This window comes from Elephantulus edwardii, unplaced genomic scaffold, assembly GCF_000299155.1.
Source record: "Elephantulus edwardii isolate Elephantulus edwardi_28Jun2011 unplaced genomic scaffold, EleEdw1.0 scaffold00246, whole genome shotgun sequence".
Classification (NCBI taxonomy): domain Eukaryota; kingdom Metazoa; phylum Chordata; class Mammalia; order Macroscelidea; family Macroscelididae; genus Elephantulus; species Elephantulus edwardii.
The window spans coordinates 2,549,913-2,573,602 of record NW_006399996.1 but is presented as its reverse complement, the minus strand read 5'-3'; the positions used below and the strand labels follow the sequence as shown (position 1 = coordinate 2,573,602).

The 23,690-nt window shown below is 42.1% G+C and overlaps 1 protein-coding gene across 1 annotated transcript in view; it reads right to left on the bottom strand.

Annotated features, from left to right (window-relative positions):
- DNAH2 (dynein, axonemal, heavy chain 2) overlaps nt 1-23,690 on the bottom strand; it is a 252,966-nt gene that overhangs the window by 213,077 nt on the left and 16,199 nt on the right. Inside the window, exons 5-6 of the mRNA XM_006899178.1 lie at nt 23,290-23,460; nt 3,134-3,362 (exon numbers count right to left, since the gene is read on the bottom strand). Coding sequence (XP_006899240.1) covers nt 3,134-3,362; nt 23,290-23,460 — 400 coding nt within the window. The remainder of the gene's footprint in view (nt 1-3,133; nt 3,363-23,289; nt 23,461-23,690) is intronic.

Here is a 23,690-nt window from a genome sequence, read left to right as displayed (position 1 = left end):
TGAGTCTGTTTGTTTTCCTAGCAGTCCATGGTATCCTTAATACTCTTCTCCAGCACCACAGCTCAAAGGCATCAATTCTCCTTCTATCCTCCTTGGTCACTGTCCAACTCTCTGATGCATAACAAGTGATAGCAAAGACCATGGCCTGTATCAGATGCACCTTAGTCTCCAGAGATACACCATTGCTCTTCAGTACTTTGGAGAGGTCCTTAACAGTAGACTTTCCCATGGCAATACGTCTTTTAATTTCCTGGCTACAAGGAACTTATGCAATATTATTAAAAATGGGTGACCCTGGAGGACATTATGCTGAGTGAAATATCTCAGTCACATAAGGACAAATACTGCGTGGTGCCACTGTTGTAAAACAGGACTGACCTCAGGGTTGGGGGGAGACTAAGAAAGATGGCCTCAATAATGTATACTGCATTGAAACAGATGAGGGAGAAAACTGTTTAAAAGGGATATGTGATTAGGTAGCTTTGTCATGACAGGAGTCCAGAATGAAGGCTGTTTAGTGGAGTGGACCTGGGGGGAGGGATTGTAAAACAATGAAAAAATTGTTCTTTTACTTTTCCAAGAGGGTAGTGTACTGGGGGAGGGTTGGACGGGGAGAAAAGTGCAACAATGAATGAATGGAAATCCAAAGTCTTTGTAAATTTTCATTGAAATTAATAATAAATTTTAAAAAATGTGAAATAGAAAACAAAAAAAAGAATAGGCTTGAAGCACTGAAGATCAACGATTGAAGACCAAATGGTTTGTGAGATGACATGACATCATGGATATTATCCATGAAGAGAACAAAAGGTCATTACAAAGATAGAGGAGAAAGAAAAAACTGAAATGGATGTCAGACAGGACTCCGAAAATTGCACTGGAGCACTGAAAAGGGGGAAAATGATCAAGTAAAAGAGCTGAACAGTAGAATTCAAAGAGCAGTTTGAGAAGACAAAGCAAAATATTATAATGGAATGTGCTGTCTGGCTAACACTGAGGAGAATGGGAATCCCAGAACACTTGTATTCATGAGAAACCTAGACCGAGAAGCTGTTGTGCAAACAGAGCAAGGGAATACGGTTGTTGTTGTTATGTGCTGGCGAGTCACCTACAACTCATAGCGACCCTATGCACAATTGTTCTGTACCCTGTTCTATCCTGAGCCAATCTCATTGCCTCTGACACACCTACCCTCATTACCCCAGTTATTGTGTCAATCCATCTCATCTCAGGTCTTCCTCTAGTGCACTGTCCCTCCACCCTTCCAAGCATGATATCCTTCTCCAAAGACTGGGCCCTCTTGGCTACATACCAGAAGTGTGTGCTATGAAGTCTCAAAATCCTTGCCTCCAAGGAGCAGCCTGGTTTCACCATCTCCAAGACACACCCGTTAATTCTCTTGGAAGGCCATGGTTTGTTCAATACTCTTCTCCAGCACCATAATTCAAAGACATCAATTTGTCTTCTATCATCCTTGGTCATTGTCTAGCTCTCTGATGCATAGCAAGTAATTGCAAAGACCATGGACTAAATCAGGCACACCTTAGTCTCTAGACTGACATCCTTGCTCTTCAGCACTCTGGAGAGATTGATGACAGCAGATTTTCCTACTTCTACTCATCTTTTTATTTCCTGACTGCTGGTTCCAAGAGAATTGATTGATTGTGGAACCAAACAAGCTAAAATTATTAACAATCTCAATCTCTTTTTCCATCTATCACGATGCTGACATTTGGCCCAGTGGTGAGAATCTTCGTTTTCTTGATGTTAAGTTTCAGTCCAAACTGTTGATGACTCTTCCTACAATCCTGATACCACATTCCTCTTCACAAAGTCCAGTCTCTCAAGTTATCTGTTCTGCATACAGATTGAAAAGGTATGGAGACAGGACACATTCCTGATGCACTCCCTTTCCTGATTTTGAACCATGCAGTGTTTCCTTGCTTTGTTCTGACAACTGCTTCCTGGTCTAAGAAAGAAGTGTGTCAGGACTGTATCCTCTCTCCATACATATTCAATTTGTATGCTGAACAACTAATTTGAGAAACTGGACTCTATGAAGAAAAATGTGGCATCAGGATCAGAGGAAGACTATCAATAACTTGTATTATGCAGATGACACATCCTTGTGTGCTGAAAGTGAGGAGGACTTGAAACACTTGCTACAGAAGATCAAAGAATACAGCCTTCAATATGGGTTACATTTCAACTTCAAGAAAAAACAACAAACAACATTCTTACCACTGGACCAATAGGCAACATCATAACAGATGGAGAAAGGCCTGAAGTTGTCAACTATTTAATTTTACTTTAATCTACAATCAACACCCTCAGTGATAGCAGTCAGAAAATCGTGAGATGAATTACACTGGGAAAGTCTGCAGTGAGGGAACTCTCCAAACTATTGATGAGCAATGATTTCAGTTTGAGGACTAAGGTGTGTCTGATTCAAGCCATTGTCTTTCAACCACTTGGCTTTGCATCTGAGAGCTGGACAATGAATAAGGATGACTGGAGAAGAGTTGATGCCTTTGAGCCATGGTGTTACAGAAGAGTAATGAATATCCCATGGACTCCTAAAAGAACAAACAGCTATGTCTTGGAGAAAGCGCAACCAGGATACTCTTTCCAGAGGCAAAGATGATAAAGCTTCATCTCACGTACTTTGGATATGTTGCTAGGAGAGTCTAGTCCTTGGAAAGGGAGATCATGATTGGAAAGGTGGAGGGTTGGTGAAAGAAAGGAAGACCCTCGACCAGATGGACTGACATCATGACTGCTGCAGTAGACTCAAGTGTGTCAGGAAGTGTGAGGATGGCACAAGATAGGACAAGATTTCAAATCTGTTGTTTACAGGGTCACTGTGGGTCATACTCAACTTGATGGCACCTAACAACAAGAAAGAAATACTAGCATACTAGTGACATACTAACTTACGATTAAAATTACTAAGGATTCTATATGGTCTAGTATAAGAGGAGATCCATGTAGGTATGGGGGTGGAGGTTGACATTGTGAGTTACCACACTGGGTAACCCCGACCCGAGGCCAGACTGGGCACTACAGGCCCTGAAGAGGCATCTCCACCTGTTCTGCAATCAGAAGAAACTAGGCACTCACGCTTCCCACTCACCTGTTAGACAGGCCAAGAACCTGTGCAGATGAGACGCAAAATGGTTTCGAATGCTCTCAGGCCAGGTGGTGTTTGCAAAGATCTGAGGGACAAAGATGCCACTGAGCAGCCGAAGCAGGGCTGGAATGTAAGCGCCCTTCACTGTCCCAAACTGCACAGTCGTTTGAAAGTTCTCTGGAGTTATGGAAACTGGTGCATTACGAATGAAGTAGACAATCTGGTTCTGGGTCTGCAGGAAAGAAAGTAAGTACATCAGAGGTTGGTCTCCAGGTGTGGCTGTAAGGCTTCAATCAGGAAACACACAGGTAGGAAATGAGTCCTTTGGCACATTCCCTGTGTAATCTGATAATTCTGCAAAGGTCATAAAGTTCTTCCTGTCCTTTTTAGGACAAACTAGATCCCACATACAGAGTTGTGGGAAGGAACTGCAGAGAGCATGCCTTGAGAATAGGGAAGGTATATTTTATTCAGCATGTCTCCAGAGCCTAATACCATGTCTAGTACATAGATGCCTTTGAGTTGTGGTGCCTTGAGAATAGGGAAGGTATATTTTATTCAGCATGTCTCCAGAGCCTAATACCATGTCTAGTACATAGATGCCTTTGAGTTGTGGTGCTGGAGAACAATCTTGACCATACCATGGACTGCTAAGAAAACAAATAGGTCTGTCTTGGAGAGGGTAAAACTAAGTCTCTCCTTGGAGGCTATGATTTTGAAGCTCCACCTCAGTTACTCTGGGCATCTGGCCAGGAGAGATTGGTCCTTGGAGAGGGACATCATGCTCAGAAGGGTGGAGAGCAGCACAGGAGAGAGAGACCCTGGATGAGATGGACTGATATAGTAACTGGGGCAATGGGGGTTGGTGTGTCAGAATTAGTGAGACAGGCTCAGGACAGGGAAGGGTTCAGAGCTGCTGTACATAGGGTCACTATACATCACAGGCAACTCAATGGCATAAAACAACAATAACATACTATGACAGGTTTGGAAGCAGGACTGGCATCCACTTCCTAAACAACATGCCTCCGGAAACTCTATGAACTTTGATAAATGTTGATAGGTGTAGAGAGGCATCAGGACTTTTGTTCATATAGGGTCACTGAGTTGTGCTCAACTCAAAGGCAATCAACAACAACAGTACACACAAACGCTCAATAAATGTTGAGAAGATAGATAGCTGGCTGGATGGAATGATAAGGATGGAATGGATGAAGTCCTTCAGTTATGGACAGAGCATAAAGGAGGACGACTGGAAGAGAAAATCATCCAGCATCTCCCATTTTGGTGACACATACTCTCTCCCTAATATTCATTTTCTACTGAGCTCACTGTTGTTTACATTCAGAAATGTTTAATGTTCATGTAGTTAAATCTAAACTTTTTAAAATATAGTTTCTAAATCCTACATGTTTTGAAAGGTCAGTCTGCTGTAAATACTCTTTGCAATCTATTTCATTTTGAAAATAATAAAGCACAAAGCAGCAATTAATAATATCCATCTTCCTGTTTCCCAGAATTAAGTGGTCCTTTTGTGTCCCTTTTTTAAAATTATTTTTTGAGTGAAGATTTACAAACCATACTGGTTTTCATGCAATTTTTCATACACTTTTATAACAGTAATTACAATTATTTAGCATAATTAATCACAATGTCTGACCAACTCTTTATTGTACATTGTATGGTGCCTACTGTATTTTACATACTGTTGATAATGGCATTGCTCTTCCTTGGTTCCTTTTCATAGCACTCTGGTAATATAGAGGAATCCAGCACATTTTTGTATGTTGATCTTGTACCCTGACAGTCTACTGAATCAGTCAACAAGATCCAGTCATTTTATTGCTGAGTCTGGGATTTTCTGTATCCATGATAACCATAATGTTGTTATATGCCGCAGGTGGAACCGACCCATAGCTGACCGTCCAGCAGGTTGTCAGAGGTACCAAATCGTATGGCAGAAAACTGTCATCTTCTTTGAAGCAGCTGGTGAATTCAAACCTCATGCTTTTGGGTCGGCAGCACAGCTCCTTACCAGATCCCCAGAGCTCCTTGTATAAAGTCACAGCATCTACAAATACAATTTTTCCCCCCCCCGACTGGCGCTTCCTGTTTATTGGTCCGGCTGGAGCCCGACGTGGAGACATGATGGGGGGCTGGCAGAAGTGGGGGCGCTGACACACGCACAGATGTCACACAGGTTCGCACACAGGTGGGCGGGGAGGAGTCATGATTCTGTAAATAAATACTGCACACATGGCGCCGTGTGCCCTCTGGACTGGGGTCCCCGGGCACCGTCTACTACTGGAAGTGTGGACGGTGCGGGTGGGCGGTGGGTCCGAGGGGGTCAAGCCCCAGGCCCGGTGGTCCTGACAGATGGGGGAGTCCTGGAGGACAATGGTCCACATGGAAGGAGGGGTGGTCCACACGGAGGGGTGGCTGGTGGTCCACACGGAGGGGGAGGGGCAGCGGTCAGCAGCGGCCCTAAATGACCTTCTTGAGCTCGTCATAGATGACCAGCATGAAGGCCCCGCCCATGCCCCGCAGGACGTTGGACCAGGCGCCCTTGAAGAAGGCCTTGCCACCCTCGTCCTTCAAGATCTTAGGCCAGCAGTCGATCGTCCCTGTGTACATGATGTCCGCTCCTTTCCGGCCAGACTGCATCATCATCCTTCTCCGCACGGTGTCGAACGGGTAGGACACCACTCCGGCCACCGCAGTGACCGTCTGCGCAATCATCCAGCTGACCACGATGTGCGTGTTCTTGGGGCCCGGGGGCATACCTTTGGCCGTGTCGTAGACGCTGAAGTAGGCGGCCCGGTAGATGATGATGCCCTGGACAGACACGTTTGAAGCCCTGGTAGAGGCCGCGGATGCCGTCCAACTTGCTGATCTTGACCAGGCAGTCCCCCAGGCCTTTGAACTCGCGCTCCGTGCCCGACTTGCCCACGTCGGCGGCCAGCCGGGTGCGGGCGAAGTCCAGCGGGTAGACGAAGCAGAGCGAGGTGGCCCCGGCCTCGCTGCCCGAGGCCAGGTTGCCGGCGAAGTAGCTCCAGAACTGGGTGTGCTTGTCCACCCCGCCCAGGAACACCTGCTTGTACTTGTCTTTGAAGGCGAAGTTGAGGGCCTGGGTGGGGAAGTAGCGGATGACGTTGGCCAGGTTGCCCCTCCAGAAGGACAGCATGCCCCAGCTCCCGGGGGATGCGCACGATGCAGTCCACGATGCCCTTGTGCTGCTTGTCCACCGCGATCTGCTTGCTGGCGTGCTGGACCTGCAAAAGCAGCTTGACCCGCTCGATCGGGGCCACGGCCGTCTTCGAGATGGTGGCGGCGACACCCCCCGCCAGGAAGTCCTTGGCGAACGAGATGGCCTGTTCCGTCATGGTGGCGGAGATCGCTGTGGAGCTAGCTGGCTGACAGCAGGGACTGGGTGCTCGAAGGCCGGGAAAGGGAGGCGCCGCTGGCTCCGCCGCTGCCGCCGCCGGGACCGAAAGGTACAAATACAATTTTACTTCCTCTTTGCCAATTTACATGCCTTTTCTTGCATTATTGCTCTGGCTAGGACTTCAAGTATAATCAATCACAAATACGGTCAGCTAGGAGTGGCTTTTGACTCGACAGCAATGAGTTGTAGTTTACTCCCGCTTTTACTTCATCCTGGGTTTTTCTGACTGGTTTAAGTTACCTGTTGTGTGACATCGTGGTGTTGATGTCTTTGTATTATTTGATTTGCAATATCTGATTTAGTTGTGCATGTGTGCTGTGCCGCTTACTGATTTGGCATTTCTGGATGTTTCACGACCTTTCGTCTCTCGGTGGATGGGATATGGGATGGAAAGGTGTGTGTAGTTCTCACTTGGCTCTTTGTGTAGAGCAGCCAAAGGCCGGCTAGACCAGCGGTGGCTACAGTCTTTCACTGACCAGGTGTATTTGGGGCTGGAGACTGTTGCTGTCTGTTGTCAGATGGAACAACACCACAATAACCCCAAAACAAGATTACACAATAAAAAAGGTGAAATGGAGGAGCGAGAAGAGACCAGAATGTAAAAGAGTTAGTGAGAAAAGAAAGTGGAAGATATTTTAAAAAATCACACACACAAGAAAAAAACCACAAAACTACCACCAAACATAAGAAAATAAAACAAACAAACAAACAAAAAAAAAGCCAAAAACCAAAAAGTAGCCAAAAATCTGAAAAGCCATGGAAAATAAAAACCAAGAAAGGAAGACGGAGGGACCATGGAGAGGTGGGAGCTGGGCACCTTTCTGGTGCTCTGCTGCAGGGGGAGGGACAGGAGGTCTGGCCTGGAGAGTGTCCCCGCTGCGGGGGGTGGGGGTGGGGGGGGTGGGGGGGTGGTGTAGGAGGTCTAACCTGGACAGTAATGCCCTCTGGGGGGGGGGGGGGAGGACGTGTCTGGCCTGGACAGTATGCCTACCAGGCCAAGAAAACTTCAGTGTTGGGATACCCCTTCATCTTAAAGGTGACTGCTCATCTTAGAGGTGATTAACCCCCCAAAATGATAGTTGGACCATCAGTATCCTTGCTTCCTGTCTAGAGGGTGTTGAGAGACTGGGCCCTCAGCCTGGCACAGACTTTCTGCTGATCTCACTGAAGCCTAGGGTAGGTATAGCATCTCCATCAATCCAGAGGCTGAGGACAGAAAGGGCTGGATAATGGCTAGCATGCAGAGACAGTAACAGTTAACCTTAGAAGGTAAGGAATGGCACACACCACCTAGGGTTCACTACTCCAGATGTGGCTGGGGAGGTGTTTGGTATCAACAAGAGGGCTCTGTCAGAGGTGGTGCCCAGCAGACCAAGGGCTTTGCTGCAGGCCATGCATAGCACCATCCACTGGCTGCTTGAGGGAGTTCCTGAATGTAGAGATGTGAGCATACTATACAGATGCCAGATACAAGCAGCGTGGGCCTGACCACAGAGCTAGGACGGATGAGGGGATGCTGTCAGCCACCTGGTGGGTGGTGGTGGTGGTGGAGGAAAGTCACTTTCTGACCTCTGGGAGGTCACAGAGGACATGAGGGGAGATCTACCTTTTCCTGTTTTCAGACGGTATATGTCCACTGCTGCAGTTCTGGTTCCCCATATCGATTAGTCGGCTGGTGAAAAGGGTCACACATTCCTGTCTACAGGTCTGTGCTCCCTCTGTCTCCTTGTTCTCCCTGTTCAATGCTTTCATTTTCTTCTTTCAGTCAGTATTTAAACTACTTTATCTTTTCTTTTTAAACCCAGGGTCCCAGAATTCTCCTCAGTACCTGTCATCTTTATTTTCTGGTGTCTTAGTTGGAGAGAGCATGGGCTGCTGTCTGTCCAGCGTGCCATTTTACCTTTTAGGATTTGTATTCATTTTTTTAAAAAAATGCTAAAAACTACTATTATCTCTTCAAGATCCATATTAATTGTAAACCTTTGAAACAATGCAGAAAAGTGCAAAGATGAAAGGAAAAATACTGTACTATCAAAAAATTATGGTCATTAACAATGGAGAAAACATTATCCCAGCAAGAATTTCGAAATGAAAAATGAGACCAGATGCTCACCCGGAAGTCAGACTGGGCACTCACCCGGAAGAATGTAAGCAATGTCACAAATTGTCTATGTAGAAGTTGTTGAATTGGTCAATGCTCTATTGTGTAGAGTCTCAGTAATTACTAACAGCAAAAAATAAATTACGCATATTAAAAAAGGAAGAAAACTTATTATTCCAGACATCTTTCTTTTTTTTTTTTATTCCAGACATCTTTCAACAGCTATATAAACATATTTAAATCTGTTGTTAGTGTTAGGGGACCTTGAGTTGACTACAACCCACAATAAGTAATCCTGTGAACAGCAGATCTGAACCTGGCTTTGTCCTACGACATCTTTATGATCTTTGCCATGCTCAAACCCATTATCAGTCACTTTGCCACTGAGCCACTGAGAGGAAGAGAGGATAGTCCCACTTCCACTGACCCTCTGCCTTTACCAGCATGCTATCTCTTTCCAGGGACTGTCCCTTCCTGATAATATGCCCAAAATATCTGAGACAAAGTTTCATCAACCCTTGCCTCTGAGAAGCACACTGGTTTGCTTCCTCTAAGAGAAACTTGTCTTCTGGCAGTCCACAGTGTATGCAACACTCTTTGCCAACACCACAATTCAAAGGCATCAATTCTTGTTCTGTCCAATGTTCAGATGCATCTGAAGGAGCTGAAAATACTCTGGCATGGATCTGACATACTTTGGTCTCTAACATCTGACATCTTTGCTCTTTAGCACATTAAAAAAGTCCTTGACAGCAGATTTCCCCAATGCAACACACCTTTTGATTTCTTGGCTGCTGTTACCACGGATGTTGATTCCAGTTCTAAGTAAAATGAAATCACTGACAACTTCAATCTTTTCTCTGTCTAGCATGATATTGTCTGTTGGTTCAGTGATGAGGATTTTTGTCTTCTTGATGTTGAGATATAATTCCTATTTTTGGTCTTCTGTAGTAACTGTTTAAAAGCTTCTTCACTTTCTGTAAGAAAAGTTGTGTCATCTATATAATGCAGGTTGTTAATGAGTATTTCTCTAATCTTGATGCCACATCCCTCATATAATACAGCATCTCAAATTATTTGCTTAGTATACAAATTTAATAGCTATGGAGAAAAGATACAACCTTGATGTACATCTTTCCTGATCTTAAATCATGCAATGTTCCCTTGTTTTCAGACAACTGCTTCTTGGTCTTAGAAGTTTCACATGAGCACAATTAAATTTTCCAGGATTCCCACTCTTCCCAATGTTTGCCATAATTTGTTATGAGCCACACAAATCCCTGTGCAAAGTCAATAAAACACAAGTAAACATCATTTTGGTATTTTATATTTTCAGCCAAGATGCATCTGACATGAGCAATGATATCCTTCACTCCATAATATCTTCTGAATCCAGCTTGAATTTCTGGAAGTTCCCTGTTGAGGTAACTGTTCCAGATTTGTAAAACAAGATTTTACTCATCTGTGGTATCAATTACATTGTTTGGTAATTTCCACATTCTGTTGGATCATCTTTTTGACAAACAGGAATAAATATATTTCAGTCAGTTGGCCAGTCAGTTGGCCAGGTCTTTCAAATTTCTTGGCAGAAGCTAATGAGCATACAGAGCTGCATCAGTTTTTTGAAACACTTCATCTAATAGTCCATCAATTTCTGGGGCCTAATTTTTTGCCAGTGCTTTCAGGGCAGCTTGAACATCTTCGTTCGTTACCATTGGTTCTTGGTTATATTTTAGAATAGGACCATGATAAAGAGCTCCATACAATGTTGAGCTGCTAACCAAAATGTTGTTGCTGTTGTGTGCCATCAAGTCACCTGCAACTCATAGTGATCCACTGCACAGTAGTTCTGAAGCCTACCCTGTCCTGAGCCAGTCTCACTGATTCCAACACATCAATTCCCATTGCCCGTTACTGTGTCAATCTATCTCCTCCCCCACCAGGGTCTTCCTCTCCTGCACTGTCCCTCCATCCTTCAGAGTGTGATGTCCTTCTCTAAGGACCAGTCCCTCCTGGCATAGGATCATGTAATTTTTCATTAAAAATATTCAATTTCATTTCACTTGAAATTAATAAAATTTAAAACTACAGCATAAAAGAATTGTGGAGTTTGGAATAAATGTTTTTCACCCATGAGAGTGACAATTCCTTTCTAAGGTTATTAAATAATAAAGATTATAAATATATGAGAGATTCATTGTATCACTGCATTTCAATTTTAAGTTCTACTATAAGATAATTATATTAACAAAATCATACTCCTTCCTCATTTTTCCACCGGTGTTGTTGTTATGTGCCATCAAGCCAGTTGTGACTCTTAGTGACTCTATGAACAACAGCCCCAAACTCTGCTCTATCCTGTGCCAATCTTAATTGTCTCTGACACACCTACTCCCATTACCCCAGTCACTGAATCAATCCATCTCATCGAGGGTCTTCCTCTCTTGCGTTGTCCCTCCACCCTCCCAAGCATGACGTCCCTCTCCAAGGACTGGTCCCATCTTGCAACATGTCCAAAGTATGTCAGATGACGCTTCAAAATCCTTTCCTCCAAGGAGCAGCCTGGTTTCACTCTCTCTAGGATGGACCTATTTGTTCTCCTAGCAGTCCATGGTATATGCAATACACTTCTCCAGCACCAAAGCTCAAAAGCATCATTTCTCCTTCCATCATCCCTAGTCATTGTCCAGCTTTCTGATGCATAGGAAGTTAATTGCAAAGACCATGGCCTGGATCAGGTGCATCTTAGTCTCCAGGCTGACATATTACTCTTCAGTACTTTGGTGAAGTTTCTGACAGTAGACTTTACCAATGCAATTCATCTTTTGATTTCCTGGCTGCTGGTACCAAAAATGTTGACTGTGGATCCAAGCATACTAAAGCTGTTAACAATCTCAGTCTCTTTACTATCTATCATGATGATGCCAATTGCCCCAGTGATGAGAATCTTTGTTTTCTTGATGTTGCACTTCAATCCATATTGAAGGCTGCAGTCCTTAACCTTCTGCAGCCTCAGCAAGCAAAGTTGTGTCATCTGCATAAAGCAGATTGTTGATGAGTCTTCCTCCAATTTTTCCACTACTTTCTAATTTTTGTTTTAATATTGCCAGGTTGATAACATTCACATTCTAAAGCATAACTATCATTCCTGTGATTGTTTATGTGAGTAGACCGCACATAGATTATATATTCTTGAGTTCTCCATTTAATTCTTTTTTCTAGTAACATAAGAAATTTATTCAGAAAAAAAAATCCAATATGCTATACAAGTTCAAGGGAGTTTAATCTCTTTTTCTGAAGTTGGATTTCTTAAAACATTCCTATAAAAAAATAAAATTTCTTTTTCAGAGAAGAACTTAAACATCCTCATTTCCTAAGTACGAGGTATCTTACTCCAAAGAAAGATGCAATAAACCCAGATCCAAAGAATAACGTCATCATTAATCATCACTACTTGTCCTCCACTAAAAATGGTAAATTCTTTGGATAGAGAAACTGTATATTCATACAATGGAATACTACACAGCATTTTAAAAACAAGGACCTCATGAAATATTACATAAAATGGGTAACCCTGGAGGACAATATGTTGAGTGAAATATCTCAATCACAAAAGGAAAAATACTGCATGATGCCACTGTTATAAAACAGGACTGACATTGGGGTTTGGGGGATACTAAGAAAAGAAGGGATAAATAATGTACACTGTATTAGTTGCATGGTAAGTATCTAGAGTAAGAGTTGCATGGTAAAGAGGACTGAGGGGTATTGTATAACAATGAAAGAATTTTTTATTTCTTTTCAAAGAGAAAAGTGAAACGGAGGGGAGGAGTGGGCAGGGAGGAAAATGTGCAACAATGAATGGATGGAAATTCAAGTTCTCTATAATCTTTCATTAAAATCTCAATTAAATAAAAAATAAAATGGTAAATTCTTGCTGGACCCTTCACATAGCAGTTCAACGGTAAATTTCCAGATACTCTGCTCCAATATAGCTTTGTTAGAGGTTCTGCAAAAGCCAAGAGGCCATTCTAACTGTGGCAATTCTGTCAAAGTGGCCAGGTCTTCAAGGTTAAGCATATCCAGAACATCATTAAGTATCTGAAAGATGACACTTTGCATCTTTCCAACGTTACAATAGTGGAGCTGGTGCCCAGGCCAAAAGAGTGCTAAATTTTTGCCACATGTGCTTAAAAATGCAGAATAACGTTGAACTTAAAGAGTCTGGATGAGGTTCACTGGTCACTGAGCAGCACATGCATCTGAACAAGTCTCCAAGGTGCACAAGTACATATCCAGAGCTAATGGTTGGATTAATCCAAACATGAGCACACTTTGCCACAGTCAGATGGTCCTTACTGAAAAGGAATAAATTACTTCTAACAGGGAAGGAGGATGCACAGAAGAAAAAGATCTCTCAGAAGAAACGAAAGCAACAAAAACATGGCTCAAGTGCAAATTTCACTTAAAACAACAAACAAACAAGCAAGGTAGAAACTACAGACAGGAGAACAGCAACACCAGCTGCACCTTCATGATTTCCTCCTCTGCATTTGACTATTTTCTTTATGTGTTGTTGTTGTTTACCATTGAGTCAGAACAGACCCATAGCTGACCCTCCTGCAGGTTTTCAGAGACAGTTAATTGCCCAGGAGCAGAATGCCCATCCTTCTCCTGCAGAGCAGCTGGTGGATTTGAACCCTACGAAGCTTCTTAAGCATATAAAAGAAAATAAAGGGAGCTCTGGTGGCCTAGTGGCAAGAAGCTGCACTGCAATCCCAGATGCATACAGTTCAAATCCACCAGATGCTCTGCTGGAAAAGGAGGGACAATCTCCTCCTGTACCAGTCAGATCTGATCTGATGGTACATGCACACAAAATAATAAAATAAAATAAAAAAATTTTAAAAACATATAAAATATGTTTTCTCTTTGCTACTTTTTGTTGAGAATATACAATAATTTCTACATATACAATTCAATAACATTGAATACATTCTTCAAACCATTGTAACCATTCTCATCTTCCTGTCTTCCTAACTCCAAGCTATCTTTCAAGCTGCCATTGTTGTTGTTATGTGCCAATGAATTGCATGCGACTCATAGCGACCCTATATGCAAGAGCCCTAAACATCGCTCTATCCTGTGTCAACCTTGCCGTCTCAAACACACTCATTCCCACCACTCCAGACACAGAATCAATCCATCTCATCGAGGGTCTTCTTCTCCTGCGCCATCCCTCCACTCTCCCAAACATGATGTCCCTCTCCAAGGACCAGTCCCTCCTTGCAACATGCCCAAAGTATGTCAGACAAAGCTTCAGAATCCTTGACTCCAAGGAACATTCCAGCTTTGCCCTCTCCAGAACAAACCTGTTTGTTCTCCTTGCAGTCCATGGTATATTCAACACTCTTCTCCAGCACCACATCTCAAAGGCATCAGTTCTCTTTCTGTCATCCCCATTCACTGTCCAACTCTCTGATGCACAGCACGTAATTGCGAAGACTATAGCCCGGATCAGGTACACCTTAGTCTCCAGTCTGATATTGTTGCTCTTCAGTACTCTTGAGAGGTCCCTCACAGCTGACTTTCCCAATGCAATTTGTCTCTTGATTTCCTGGCTGCTATTACCAAGAGTGTTGACTGTGGAGCCAAGTAAACTAAAACTGCTAACTATCTCAATCTCTTCACCATCTATACTGACACTGCCAATTGGCCCAGTGGTTAGAATCTTTGTTTTCTTGATGTTGAGCTTCAATCCATATTGACGGCTGCAGTCCTTGACCTTCTGCAGCAAGCGCTGCAGGTCCTCCTCAGTTTCAGCAAGCAGGGTTGTGTCATCTGTATAATGCAGGTTGTTGATGACTCTTCCACCAATCCTGATGCCACATTCCTCCTCGTCAATTTAATATCAGACAGATCAGAAGGCATGCAGTTCGAATCCACCAGATGATCCACTAGAGAAGGAGGGGCAATCTCTTTCTGTGCCAGTCGGATCTGATTTGATGGTACAGAGCAAGAAAAGAGGGCGTTGATTCAGACAGAGAGATCTTAAAAGACTACAATGTTCAAGGCAGACATTTTTTACTAGCTAAGCTAAACTAATGTTTGATTTTAGGAAGGCTTTGGAGAATATATTTTTGGTTTAAGATTTTAAAATTATCTCAAGACAATTGTTTCAGGGGTTTATCTAGACTTTATGGCTACAGAAAGCTTTAATTCCATAAAAATTTGAAATTCAGTTCTGCATTTCCCCCTTTTGATCGGGATTCTTCAATAAAATCTTTGAACAAAATGTACAGTAATGATAACCCGGTGTCATCCAGTCCTTTTGGTTTCATGGTAAAGGAGGCAAGTATCCATTGTCATGGAGACAATGGGTCACACATTTCCTATCCTCTTCCTGTTTCTGGCTGTCCTTCTTCCTCTACTGCCCTAGGTAACTGCAGACCTTGAAATGTGAACGGTGTCTTAATTGATCTGTTCCAGTTGATGCTGTGATTTTTGCATTCTTCCAAGATTGATGTGATTGCCTTTGTTATCTTAGTACTTGAACAACATCTTGGCTGGGAGAAAACCATGATCACATTTTCTTTTCCAGTACTATAAAAGCATCATTTCACTGAGAGTTCAGAGACATATGAATGAATCCCCATTGGTAATAAACTCACTTTTTATGACTAGAGGATTAATGAATTTTTCCTAATTTTTCATTTTGAAAAAAATTCAAACACACAGGAAAGTTGCTACAAAAGTATGATGAACATTAATACACCTTCATCTAGATTCACTAACAGTTAACATTTTCCCCTATTTACCTTTACTTTCTATCACATTCAATCTCTATCTTGTTATTGGTTGAATATTTGAAAAGTTAGTTGCAGACTTCGTATTGTCATAAGGTGCCATGGAGTCACTGCAGCATCAAGCTATGACTTAATTTAGCAGGCATGCTTCAGAGAGCATGCAATTTCATTACAGATCCGAACAATAAAATTAATATCACAATAAAATGAGTCACATAAACACGTTTCCCAGGGCATATAAAAATTATGGCTACCCTGCACCGTAGTCTATTAAGTGCATTAGGAAAATGTTGGTAATATTTCAAGAATTACCAAAATGTGACCCAGAGACACAAAACAGGTACATATATTTGGGAATTATGCTGCCAACAGATTTGCACAACAATGCATAAAGAAGAAATTGAAGTTCAATAGAATGAGGTATATCTGTAGAAAACAGAATGAAGGGGTGTCTGGTTCCACACTACACTCACGATTGTTGATATGTTTTAGTCCACTGTCTACATTTGGGTCAAGCCACCTCTGCGAGGGTTTCCATCACTTTTGCTGGCCTTACACTTTGTTAAACATGATGCATCTTTCTAATCTTTCCTGATGATATATGCAAACTAAGAAAGCTGAACTCTCATCATCCTCACTTCTAAGGAGGATTCTGGGTGTCCTCTGAGACTGTTGTCTCTTTGTTCTAGAAGTCCATAGTATATTCAAGATAACCTGCCAACCAGTCCACCATGGAACTCTTGAATACTTCAGCATATATCTTATAACAAAAGAGGAGGTTCTCCAATATGTTGCTGTTATGTGCCGCTGAGTCGCTTGCAACTCAGTGTCTCTTTGTACAACAGCTCTAAATGTGCTCTACCTTGAACAAACTTCATCGTCTCTGACACACCTATCCCCTTACCCCACTTGAGTCAACTCATCTCATCCAGTGTCTTCTTCTCCTTCGCTTCCATCTTCCCAAGCATGATGTCCCTTTCCAAGAACTGGTCCCTCCTTGCAACATGTCCAAAGTATGTCAGATGAAGCTTTAGAATCCTTGCCTCCAGGGAGCAGCCTGATTTCACCCTCTCTCGGACAAACCTGTGTGTTTTCCGAGCAGTTCATGGTATATGCAATATTCTTCTCCAGTACCACAGCTCAAAGGTATCATTTCTCCTTTCATCATCCCTAGTCATTGTCCAGCTTTCTGAAGCATAGCAAGTAATTGCAAAGGCCATGGCCTGGATCAGATGCACCTTAGACTCCAGATTGACATCATTGCTCTTCAGTACTATAGAGAAGTCTCTGACAGTAGACTTTCCCAATGCAATTCATCTTTTGATTTCCTGGCTGCTGGTACCAAGAGTGTTGATTGTGGAGCCAAACAAACTAAAGCTGTTAACAAAATCTCTTCACCATCCATCATGATGCTGCCAATTGGCCCAGTGGTGAGAATCTTTTTCTTCTTGATATTGTGCCTCAGTCCATATTGAAGTCTACAATCTTTGACCTCCAGCAAGCACTTCAAGTCCTCCTCAGTTTCAGCAAGCAAGGTTGTGTCATCTACATAATGCAGGTTTGAGTCTTCCTCCAACCCTGATGCTACATTCCTCCTCAGAGAGCCCATCCTCTTGCATCTGCTCTGCATATTGACTGCAAAGGTATGCAGATAGGACACAGCCCTGGCACACACCTTTCCTGATTTTGAACCATACACTGTTCCCTTGCTCTATTATGACAACTGCCTCATGTTCCAAGTATAGGTTTCAAATAAGCACAATCAAGTGTTCTGGAATTCCATGCTTCTCAAGAGTTAGCCACAGTTTCTCGTGATCCACACAGCCAATTGCCTTTGCATAGTCAATGATAGGCATTCTTTTGGTACTTATTGCTTTGTCAAGATCCATCTAACATCTCCAATATAACACACAATAATCATCATACCCAGAAATTTTCATTTCATACTTTACGTAATTTACAGTCTATATCCATTTTCCCCCCAGTTGTTCAAATGTTGTTGTTGTTGTTGTTGATTGCCTTCAAGTTGAGCACGACTCATAGCAACCTTACGAACAAAAGGCTGGAAGTCTTTCTATAACTACTGACATTTATCAAAGTTCATAGTTTTCAGAGGCATGTTGTTTAGGATGTGGATGCAACTCCTGCTTCCAAGTTGTTCAAATAATATCCTTAAATCTTTTTTCCCCACCCAAAAGTTAATCCAAGATCATACATGGCCAGATTCTTTTACCTACTGCCATCAAGTTGGTTGCAACTCACAGCAACCCTGTGGGACAGGGAATCACTGATAGGGATTCGGAGTCGGTAAATCTTTATCAGAACAGACTACCTCCTCTTTCTCCCATAGCATGACTAGTGGGTTTGATCAGATGACCTATCAGTTAGCAGTTAAATGCTTAACTCATTACCCTTCCATGGCTTCATGTGTCGCCTTGGTCTTTAATTTTTAGAACAGTTCTCCAGCTCATCTATGTGTGTCTTAGAAACACGTACACACAATTGATATTCCTGGTCTATGCCAGTTGTTTTCCAAAATGTCCCTCAGTTTTTGATTCATCTGATTTTTTTTACCTTTATTATTAGATTCAAGTTAAATATTCTTGGCAGGAATACTACAAGTGATGTTTTGAAGACTTAATTGCCTTAAATTTTAGAAGCTTATAAAATGTGTATTGATGTGAAACACTGTATAACAAATCTTGCTAAAATATGGCGTGTCCTTTCAATTCCCAGATTCAATCCCTTCCTCATTTCAAGGAAATTCTTGATATTTTACATTTATATTGTCTCCTTTTGGGAGGAGGTTCTATATATAAAATCACTTCTGTATCTGTTTTTCGTATCTATTAACTTCTTTCTAATTAACATCTTTTTTCCCTTCTGCATTCACTGTGATTATCTCAATAATCAGATTTTTCAGTGATAATCATTCAGTTCCTTCTTGTTTCTGATCTACTAGTTTTGTGAAATGTTGATTTGTTTCTGATTTGTCTCCGTAAATTTACAATCTCCTTTTTGTCTCATTTGCAAGTCTTAGCATTTCATCATTCAACTTTTCTAAAAAATTAAACTTATCTTGTCATTAGGTTGTATGATGCTGTCCGGAGGAACAGCTTTGCTCAGTTAAATTTCCCTCTTGTTTGTATTCTTTGCTCCTTTTCTTCTAAGGTGAAGTAAGCTTGCAGTTACCATGCAATTTCTTTTCATTTTGCTCTTGCTTTGCAGCTTTGTGAATTCATTATTTTTGTTCTGATTTAATATAGGTGACTCCTCCATATTTCACTTTAAGAAACCAGTTTATTCTCACCTTGAAGTCAAAAGGCTGAGTACTTTATGTTTTATTCTATTTTCTCTAGGCTACAAGAAGAATAAGGTATGGCCGGGTGAGTAAGACTACTTTGAGGTAGTATAAAATCTTTGTTACAATATCCAGGTTCTTTTCTAAGATTGTGTTAAATGCTTTATGTAAAATTCACTTCATCCAATTGTAGGTGCACCAGTCCTGGGGAGATGACTCCCTTGATTCAACATATCTAGGTCTTTTACTAATCACTTTGAAGTTTTATTAGATAAGATTATGCAATTATGTTTCATTCCTTGTTTTATAGTACTATTTTGTTTTCTATTGTTTGTTCATTTTATCAGCTATTCATTGGTATTATTAATCCCTTAAGGAAGTTGCAATTGGCCATCTTAACTCAGAAGGATACAATCATGTCTGTAATCTATTTAGAATATATTCCAGCATTCTAAATAGATTTTTCCCCCCACTTCGGAAAAACTTTGTTTTCCATATGCTTCTCAGTTCTGTTCATTGAATAATCATCCTTCCCCACAGATTTTTAAATGTCACTCCTGTAGAAAATTCTTACATGTATGTTTTTGTACTTTCTTTTTGGTTCCTCATAATGTATATTCCTGTCCCAGAACCACTATTTTTAATCACTGCAGGATAATAAAATATTTTCATATTGACAAGCTCATTGTTGTTCTTCACAATTATCTTTGCCATTTTCTGTATGTATTTTAAATCCTATATACAAAGGTTTAGGGTCCATAGCATGTGGGTACTTAGAATTGTTGTTTGTTATGTGCCATCGAGTCGCTTGCGACTCATAGCGACCCTATGTACAAGAGCTCTATACACTCTTCTATCCTGTGCCAACCTAGCCATCTCAAAGGTATTTATTTCCACCTCTCTAGTCACAGAATCGATCCATCTCATCAAAGGTCTTCCCCTCCTTTGCCGCCCCTCCACTCTGCCAAACATGATGTCCCTCTCCAAGGACCAGTCCCTCCTTGCAACATGCCCAAAATATGTCAGACAAAGCTTCAGAATCCTTGACCCCAGGGAACATTCTGGCTTCACCCTCTCTAGGACAAACCTGTTTGTTCTCCTAGCAGTCCATGGTATATTCAACACTCTTCTCCAGCACCACATCTCAAAGGCATCAGTTCTCTTTCTGTCATCCCCATTCACTGTCCAACTCTCTGATGCACAGCACGTAATTGCGAAGACTATAGCCCAGATCAGGCGCACCTTAGTCTCCAGTCTGACATCGTTGCTCTTCAGTTCTTGAGAGGTCCCTCACAGCTGACTTTCCCATTGCAATTCGTCTCTTGATTTCCTGGTGCTGCTGTTACCAAGAGTGTTGATTGTGGAGCCAAGTAAACTAAAACTTAACGATCTCAATCTCTTCACCATCCATACTGATGCTGCCAATTGGCCCAGTGGTTAGAATCTTTGTTTTCTTGATGTTGAGCTTCAGTCCATATAGGAGGCTGTAGTCCTTGATCTTCTGCAGCAAGCGCTTCAGGTCCTCCTCAGTTTCACCAAGTAGAGTTGTGTCATCTGCATAATGCAAGTTGTTGATGATTCTTCCACCAATCCTGATGCCACATTCCTCTTCGTATAGCCCAGCGTCTCAGATGATCTGTTTTGCATACAGATTGAAAAGGTATGGAGACAGAATACAACCCTGACGAACCCCCTTCTTGATTTTGAACCATGTAGTGTCTCCTTGCTCTGTTCTGACAACTGCCTCTTGGTCCGGGTATAAGTTTCACGTTAGCACAATCAAATGTTCTGGGATTCCCATTCTTCTCAGAGTCAGCCACAGCTTATTGTGGTCCACACAGTCAAAAGCTTTTGCATAGTCAATGAAGCACAGATAGATATTCTTCTGGTATTCTTTGCTTTCTGCTAAGATCCATCTAACATTAACTATAATATCCCTAGTACCATGACCTCTTCTAAATCCAGCCTGCACATCTGGCAGTTCTCTGTTGACATATTGTTCCAAACGTTTTTGGATAATTTTCAGCAGAATCTTGCTTGTATGTGATATCAATGATATTGTTCGATAATTTCCACACTCTGTTGGGTCACCTTTCTTTGGGATGGGAACAAATATCGATCTTTTCCAGTCAGTGGGCCAGCTGGTTGTTCTCCAGATTTCTTGGCACAACTTAGTGAGCACATCCAGGCCAGTGTCTGTTTGTTGAAATATGTCAGTTGGTATGCCGTCAACTCCTGGAGCCTTGTTTTTTGCCAATTCCTTCAGAGCAATCTGAACTTCCTCTTTCATCACCATAGACTCTTGTTCATATGTCATTTCATGAAATTCTTCTGTGTTAGTCAATTCCTTCTGATACAGTGACTCGTAGGTTTCATTAAAGTGATACTTTTTTCTTTTTTTTTTAGAGGAGCTTATCTTTAGAACATTGAGATTCCTGCCCAGGAACAGGTTCAAGTCTTTTCTCATGGCCTGGATGACGTTTTCCTTCACGTAAATCCTACACTTTTTGCAATTTTTTCCCCTTTTATGAACAAAATATCTTTCATTATGCTTTATAGATGATTATTACCATTAAAAGGGGGAAAAACAATAAGCCATTTTTGCTTTTGTTTAACATGGAATGCCTCACAAAGTGCACCCCTATTGAACAAGGCTGTGTGTCTCTTCCCTCGTTTTTCAGGTCCTGTTTACAAGATGCCAGTTAACAGCAAAACATCAGCCCTTTTCTTCTCCAACATTTTATTTCAACATTTGCAAACAGAGGTTAAAAGAATTTTACAATAAGTACTGTAAGTCCACTACCCAGATTCTGCCATTAACTTACTATGCAGCCATCTTTTACCACTCTCCCTACCTTTAATGTACTGCAATCACTTGCTATGCATCAGAAAGCTAGACAATGACTAGGAATGACTTACAAGGACTTATGGTGATGGAGAAGAGTACTGAATATACCATGGACTGCCAGGAGAACAAACAGATTCATCCTAAAAGGGGTGAGACCAGGCTGCTTCTCAGAGGCAAGGATTCTGAAGCTTTGTCTGACATACTTTGGGCATGTTAAGGAGGGACCAGTCCTTACAGAGGGACATCATGCTTGGAAGGATGGAGGGATAGTGAAAGAAAGGAAGTCCCCCAAGGAGATGCATTAATTCAGTGACTGGGATAATGTGGGCAGGTGTGTCAGAGATAATAAAGCCGGCATAGGATAGAGCAGGTTTCAGGACTACTTGACAGCACATAACAATAGTAACAACAATGTATTCTCCAAATTCCCCAGGTAGTGCAGAGATAAGAAGCCGAGGGGCTAACCAGAAAGGTGGAAGTTTGAGAGGAGTCAGGTATTTTGGAACAAAGCCAGGAGATCTACATCCAAAAACATCAATAACTGAACTCACTATAGAGTATGGCACACAGTTCTACATGTGGTGAGTGGTGCGAACGATGAGCTGGAAACCACTCCATGGCAATTTACAGTAAGAGTAATGTGTCCTCCATATTGTTCAACTTCTCATGTATAAAGAACAAAGGTCTCCAATAGTCCACTCTGGGATAGAGGCCAAATTCTTTAGCATACCATATAAGATTCTGGAGGTTCTATGTCGGACAGTTAACTGAAAGGTCGGCAGTTCTAATCACGAGTCACTCTGCAGGAAAATGTTTGCTCCTGGTAAGATTTAATGCAGTGGAAATCTGTGGGACTTCTGGTGGCCTACTGGCAAGAAGCTGTGCTATAATCCTGAATGTGTGCAGTTCAAATCCACCAGATGCTCCACTGGAGAAAGAGGGGCAATCTCCTCCTGCGGCAGTTGGAACTAAACAGTACACAACAAGAAAAATAAAAAAATAAAGCAGTAGAAATCTGATTGGTCACCATCAGTCAAATCAGCGGTGAGCTCTCTGGCTTTGACTCAGAAGTGACTCAATGGCAGTGGCTTTTTATAAGTTGACTAAACTCATCTTTTCAGTATCATTTCCTATTTGTTCTTTGTTTAGGGTCAAATAGTAAAGATAGATTTATTAGAAAGTTACATCCCCAAAGGGACAGATCTCCCTCCATGAAAGAAAATATGGAGGAGAGAGGCCTCATTTCTTATTATTTCTGTTTTTCTGTATATATTCAGCATTCTTTATCTGACCAGATCTTACTCTGCCTTGAAGAAATCCAACTAACACCTCACCCCTACCTGAAAATACCATCTCCACCGTGAAACCTCACAGACTTCTGTTGGCTACAGCAGCTACACCCATAAAGCTCAGCCCATGCATTACAGCCCATTGTAAATATTTGCGTATATGTCCATTCCCCACCAGACTATGAGATCACCAAAAGCAAAACTCTATTTCATCATTCTCTATCTGTGCTGTCAAGCAGAGTGTCTGACACACTGTGGGGCTCAACAGGCCTTATGGGCAAGAGATAACAAGTCTATCGGATTACAGAAGCGCATAACTCTCTGCTCCCTGGGAGACCACCTTTGAGGCTGGGAGAGTGGAGCACCCACCTGCACCGGCATGCCCAAATCTAAATTCAGACCACAATAAGGGTCAATATAGATCGTGAGAATGGGCTGTGAGGGGTCCTGAGCAAAGTCCTCCAGAACGGCATCATGCTCTTCCGTCCACGTGGCATCCGCCAGCCCTGTCAGCGAAGCTTGAGCGATGAAGAGCGGCTTCTATAAAAGAAGAGCAGACAGAAAGTCAGCACAGCTAGGGCTGTGAGTCACTGCTCCCACCCACAACTGCATGTGAGGACATGGAAGACAGGGTGAGTCGTCAGACAGGTTCAGGAAAACGACGAGAAAGCTAAGGACTAAATGGCTGACAGGCCTCCAGTTTGTGAAGGAACAACGTGGTCTAGTCTAAAAGTATTATATTTTAGGGCATTATTTTTATCTTGGGAGTA